Raw genomic sequence first — 6,000 nt, 5'->3', positions numbered from 1 at the left:
TTTATGTTGTTTTTTCTAGATTTTTTTTATTTGTAGGATTCAACTTGTTATTAACGGCTTTTTTCAAAGGTGCTTGAAAATCTGTTTCATTAACCTGTTGTCATTATACATAAGTGCCCAAAGAAAATTAATCTTCTTCTTCTCATTGTTTCCAAAATTTATTGCTGGTTGTTTATGTTACATAGATCTTTAATTTCACTGTGATCTAGATTACATAGCACATTCCAAATGAAGCAAATCTTTTTATTTTAATTTTTTTCCCACAAAGAGGTTTTTCTCATTTACATTGTGCTTAGATCTAACTTACTTCATTATTACTTGTACTTTATTAAACTCTACCTACAACTTTTACCAAAAGAACTGTATTTCATACATTTATTATTAAAAAGTAACCTAACTGAAAACAAAAAGTAACAAGATTAACCTAATACAAACAAATAGATTATAAATTAAACATTAGTATCAAAACCATATACTCTAAAGGCCAATTCACTCTAACTGAATAAATTTGAACAGAAGCACCTCTTAAACTGTCCTCGATAATGCTATTTAGTTGATTAGTACTTGATGTATTGATTTTTCAACAGTAAAATTAGATAAGCATTCATTTAGTTTGATTGGCATTATTGTACAAGTGCTTTTAGGAATGTGTACTATATTATATGTGTATTGTGTAAGTGAATTTATCACAGCAAATTATATGAAACAAATAAAAATTAAATTATTCCCATTATAATTAAAATTTTACTTACAAGAAAGATCGCTATAATGGTCCAAAATGGAAGTTAGGTTTATGGGTCAGGATTTACAGTAATTATCAAAATTAATGGGATAGTTGGAAAATATACTGGCTCTTTAAATGAAACTTGAAGAAAGAAACAAGGACAAAGATACACTCATGTTATGTGAAACCTATTTTATATGAGTCCATGAAAATTAATTTTTTTTTAAATATGAAATATAATGAATTATCTATAATATTCAAATTTATAGAATGACAACTTATAAATACATTATTACGGATATATATATATATATAGAATAAGATAATGATTAAACCAAATATCTAATGATAACAGTATAATACTCGTATATCAATACTTCAATTCATGCTCAATTAATTTTTTTTAGAATTTTTGTTGTACAACATCACAAATATACCTCAATACCCATAGTTACATCTGTAGTACATCAATGGACGCAACTGAACATAGTTCAGTTTCAATTTTAAGATATTTATACATTATATATAATCGACTGAATGCTATTTACGTTTTTTTTACATTCCATAATAAATCAATAATATCAATATTAATAATATAACAGCACAGATTAAAAACAAATAACATCGCTTTTTCCGTAGTTTTGTCTGAAACATAAAAATATTTTTAAGTTAAAAGAAAATTTATTATTTTTAACTTTTAAATACTACTAATTACTTAAATATAAATTATTCTAGAAACTGATAATGAAGAATAAAACACTTTTTTTTTACAATTTCAATTAAAATTGGTTTCAAATGTATAAAAATAATATTATTTTTTTACATTTGAACCAGATAATAGAAGATGAGAACTAAGCTTGAGAACAGAAAGATTTTTAAAAATTATATATATATATATATATATATATAAAAGAACTGAAGGAAAAATGAAAAAAAAAAATTGAATCAAGTAGAAAAAATGAAAAGATGTAATAAACAATACAATGCTAACAGAGAAATTCAATTTGAAAATAGAATAGATCTGAATAAATAAAAGTAACGAAATGGATCAAAGGAGTAATAATGAATTACCAACCACATTTTCTGGTGTACAGCACTTTTTCCTTAAAAATAAGATATACTTCTTATATAATGAAGAATAATTATTCTTTAAAATATCTCTAAATTACAATAAATTCAACTAATTTATTAATATAAATAGGATTGTAATTCTTATCTGTACTAGTGAATTTGTAGACCATAGTATTTACTTGAATTCTGATTTTATGTTTATTGGATATTTTTTTAATTAAAGTTATAAAATAAAAGTAACAGCTCACACAAATGAGCTGTTGCATCCATGTTGAAACATGGATGCAAAACAGCAATTCTGGTTAAAACCAACTAAAAAATTATAAGTTGATAAAAAATTATTTTTTGAATTTCTACTATTACATAAAAATGATAAAGCAACTAAAAATTTCAGCTAGAAAAAGGGAAATGAATCATAGCTCTTTGACAAGGTGGTATAGCCTTTTTCAACAAAAATGATTTACTTCCAGGCACAGAGATCAGCTAAGTAAGTAGTACAATACTTAAAGATTTTTGAATATTTTAACTTGGTGCTACCAATCTATGAAGCAAAATAACACTTCTGTGCCGACAAGAAAGAAAATTTCTCAAAAATGCCTCTAGAGTATAAACTAACATTTTTCATTATAATATTTTTTGATAATAAACTGTAACAGAAAAAGTGTAGAATTAGGACCAACTGGAAGTATGGATTAAAGCAGTTTATAACTCATGTTATGTTAACTACATATTATGTACAACATGTTAGTTAACTATAATCATTCTATTCACGAGCAATTAATACTAACTGAGAAAATTCAATTCCAATAGAAACAAACAGGAATAAAAAATACATGTTACATTTATGTTCTTGATCCAAAAGTTGGTATAAATATTGATGATAAAACATTCAAAATAAATGTATCAGCAATGCTTAAGATAGAATCAACAGTACAGCATGACCTAAGAAGACAAAACAAATGATTCTATTTGCTTCTAAAAAGAATAATTTATAGGCAGCAGCTAAAAGTCAGTCATGGACTTCAAATTGAATTCAAGAATTTAAAAAAATCAGTTGCAAAACTTCTTATATATATTTTTAACAGCAAGTTCAAAAGTTTCTTAAATTTAAACATAAAACAAAAAAAATTACAAGGAATTTATAAATATTTTAAAATAAAACTGAAACTTACCGAAAGCTCATTAGCTTGTCTTAAGTGGGATACACCTTCACTTATGCCATAATGTGTTTTTTCAACACTAGCTTCTATGCTATCTATTGTTTCACCCTGTTCATGAACCATTGTGCCAATTTCTTTAAATATTTGATTAACATCATATATATCTCTCTAGAAAAAACAAAACAATAATCTACCTTTATTAACTGAATGAGAGGAAGAATAAAATAATATTACATACAGCAGCATACAACTAGTGCTTTAAAACTGAATTTCTTAAAATAAATTTTAAGTTTAGACAGAAAATTTGCCATATATAAAGCTCTTGCAAGAAATTTCCACAAACATTAAAAATAAAAATAATTAACTTTATAAACTGAATGTATGGATCCATAGATAAATAGATTAACAAACATAATATAATCTGTGTATGTACCTACAATTATTGTGAGGAAACGCTTATTTTGATAGAGAAAAATTTTACTTTAGAATAATATTGCAAATAATTAATTAAAGAAATAATTAAAATACTTAACCCTAAGAAATATCTAACCCTTCATGAGCCAGCTATAACTTTCTGTCATAGATAGATTTTGCACTTATGCAATTGACTGCACACTGGCTCCACTACTCTACATCAATAGGCTTGTCTGTTTTTCCTCCTGTTTTAGTTCAAAATTATGAATAAAACAAATTATAATATCAATAAAAAATACTGCGAAGGATTCAGAAATATCATTAAAAAAAATAACAGTTAAACACTGATAAAATATAAACACACAGACAGACCATTCAGAACTACATGTTTAGGGCAAATATCATCAGCATACTTCTTTCTTTTAATCCACTCATTTCTTGTGTATATTTCTTCTGATAATTACAGAATAATACATATTTTAGATTTTCAAAGCTACATTCTTTTTGAATACATATGAGTCGCAATAAAAAAACCTTTTAAAAGCAACATTCTAAAAAAATAGTGAAAATTCTAAAAACTAAATATTCTGTTGAATCACACTACTTTACATCTTATTCAATCTTAAAAGAGATCATATTAGATAATCAATTTAGTTTAATTAAACTTTTTTCTTGGATTACTACAAGAATAGAACACATGGAGTAGGGTGATGTCTGTTTTTTATTAATATTTATTTTTTAAATTATTACTTAAATCTGTTAAATCACTGATTTAATGTAAGTAATGCACAACATTAAAAAATAACATTGAACATTCTGAATTCTGAAAACAATAAGCACTTAAAAGAAATTAAAGTACCTATAATAAACTTTTAAATGAAACCTTCAAATGTGCTTTTTTTATAATTGTCACCATGAATATCACAATAAATTAGGTTGAAATAATTTGTAAATTTAATTTTTTTAAATCTTTAAACTTACAAAAATTAAAATATGGCTTTGAAATAATAACAAATTTAAAAAAGACAACCATATATGTCATTTTTTTAATAATTTCAGATGGATGACAGAACAAAGTGGTGCTGAAACAATGATTGTGGATAAAACGGCATATATGTTGTTTGGACAGTTTAGATTTCCTGTAATAAAATTATTAAGTTAGACACTAGGTATTTAAGTGGATGTATACAGAGAAATGATAAAATAGTATTAATCTATAACAATGATAAAAGTTATAAGAATGATACGAATGAAAGAAGTACATAGACTAACCCCTAGCTGTTCTATGGCAGCTTCTTGTTGTTCTATCATCTGAAGATCAATTTCATCAGCCTGAACTTGAGCCTGCAGCTGTCTATTACGATTTGATGAATCTTGCAATTCAATTAGCTGATCAGAAAATCGACTATCTATAAAAATAAAATATTATAATACAGAAAATAATCAAGTTCAATAATATTATGTTTTTTTTTATATTAATTTGCTCTAAATGTAAAAAAGAATAAATAAATAAAAATTTATAGTCTGAGAATTACATGAGACAGATTTTATATTTATCATAATACAATGCCATCCAGTGTGCAATATAGGGCTATCTGCAATGTGATGATAATGCATGGCTCCATAGTAAGTATGTCATGAAAGACATGATGTAGGTAGTGGGTAACTAGTAGTCATATTACACTACAGAAGAAAGAGAAGATGTAAATATTTTGTCATGAATACAAGTTTATCTTCTGCACAGATATTAAAGTGATTCATACAGTTCAAAAGTGATAAGGAAACTCAAGAAAATGAAGACAAGCCTGTGTCATATTTCTGATTGCAGCAAGAATTCACTGCCAAATGAAGAAACAGATTTAGTTGATGATCATATGAATGTGAGATTGACTGCTCTTGATTTTGGAGTAAATGGAGGCAATTATCAATTTCTACAAGAAAAAAATTATATTCTAGATTTTGTATACATCATAAAAGATGATCAAAGACATGAATGTTTCTAGTGTGCAAACCATCAAACTGTCCACAGAAGTAAAAAGATTTGAATTTGATTACATGTGGGGATGAAGGTATTTTTGCAATATGCTCATAACTAAATGTCAAAATGCTAATTTTATCATGATAAACAAAAAGGGAAAATGTCTGTATTCAAAGTATAAGATAAAATGATTCTACAAGGGAATTATTCAGCATAAATTTTTTCCTGAAAAATAAACTGTGACTGGAATTTTTTTTAATATTCTTAAAGATGTAACCTCTCACTGGACAGTAGTTCAACAATTTTATGTTTGAAAAAAGACAAGCCTCACTCATCTATCCATTCTCTGCAACTACCTCCATGTGATTATTACCTACTTCTAAAGTTAGTTACCATTGAAATAGCATCCTTCTGAAGATGAATACATCTAATAAAATGTAATACCGAGTACTAAAACTACACCAAAAGTAGACTAGCAGAGGTCATACTAGTCACTGCTTTTAATAAAATACAGGTAATATTCATACTTTTTTTTTTCACTTAACTCTATGTATGTTCAGTTTTTAATTGCTCTCCCTAATTAAAAAAAATTAAATATCAAACACATTATAATCATAACTGCAGGTTAAGTTTGCAGATCTGTTGATAAAAAA

General features: G+C 25.8%; 1 protein-coding gene across 3 annotated transcripts in view; it reads right to left on the bottom strand.

Moving 5' to 3' along the window:
- Window positions 1–303: 303 nt before the first annotated feature.
- Window positions 304–6,000, bottom strand: part of Syx7 (syntaxin 7) — a 29,520-nt gene continuing 23,823 nt past the window's right edge. For all 3 annotated transcript variants that reach the window (XM_075373673.1, XM_075373675.1, XM_075373674.1), the window contains exons 6-8: window positions 4,642–4,778; window positions 2,968–3,123; window positions 304–1,369 (exon numbers count right to left, since the gene is read on the bottom strand). In XM_075373673.1, the coding sequence (XP_075229788.1) occupies window positions 1,280–1,369; window positions 2,968–3,123; window positions 4,642–4,778 (383 nt within the window). In that variant the 3' untranslated portion in view covers window positions 304–1,279. The remainder of the gene's footprint in view (window positions 1,370–2,967; window positions 3,124–4,641; window positions 4,779–6,000) is intronic.

This window comes from Lycorma delicatula, chromosome 8, assembly GCF_047948215.1.
Source record: "Lycorma delicatula isolate Av1 chromosome 8, ASM4794821v1, whole genome shotgun sequence".
Lineage (NCBI taxonomy): Eukaryota > Metazoa > Arthropoda > Insecta > Hemiptera > Fulgoridae > Lycorma > Lycorma delicatula.
The sequence above is the reverse complement of the archived record's forward strand: the minus strand, read 5'-3'. Positions and strand labels throughout refer to the sequence as shown.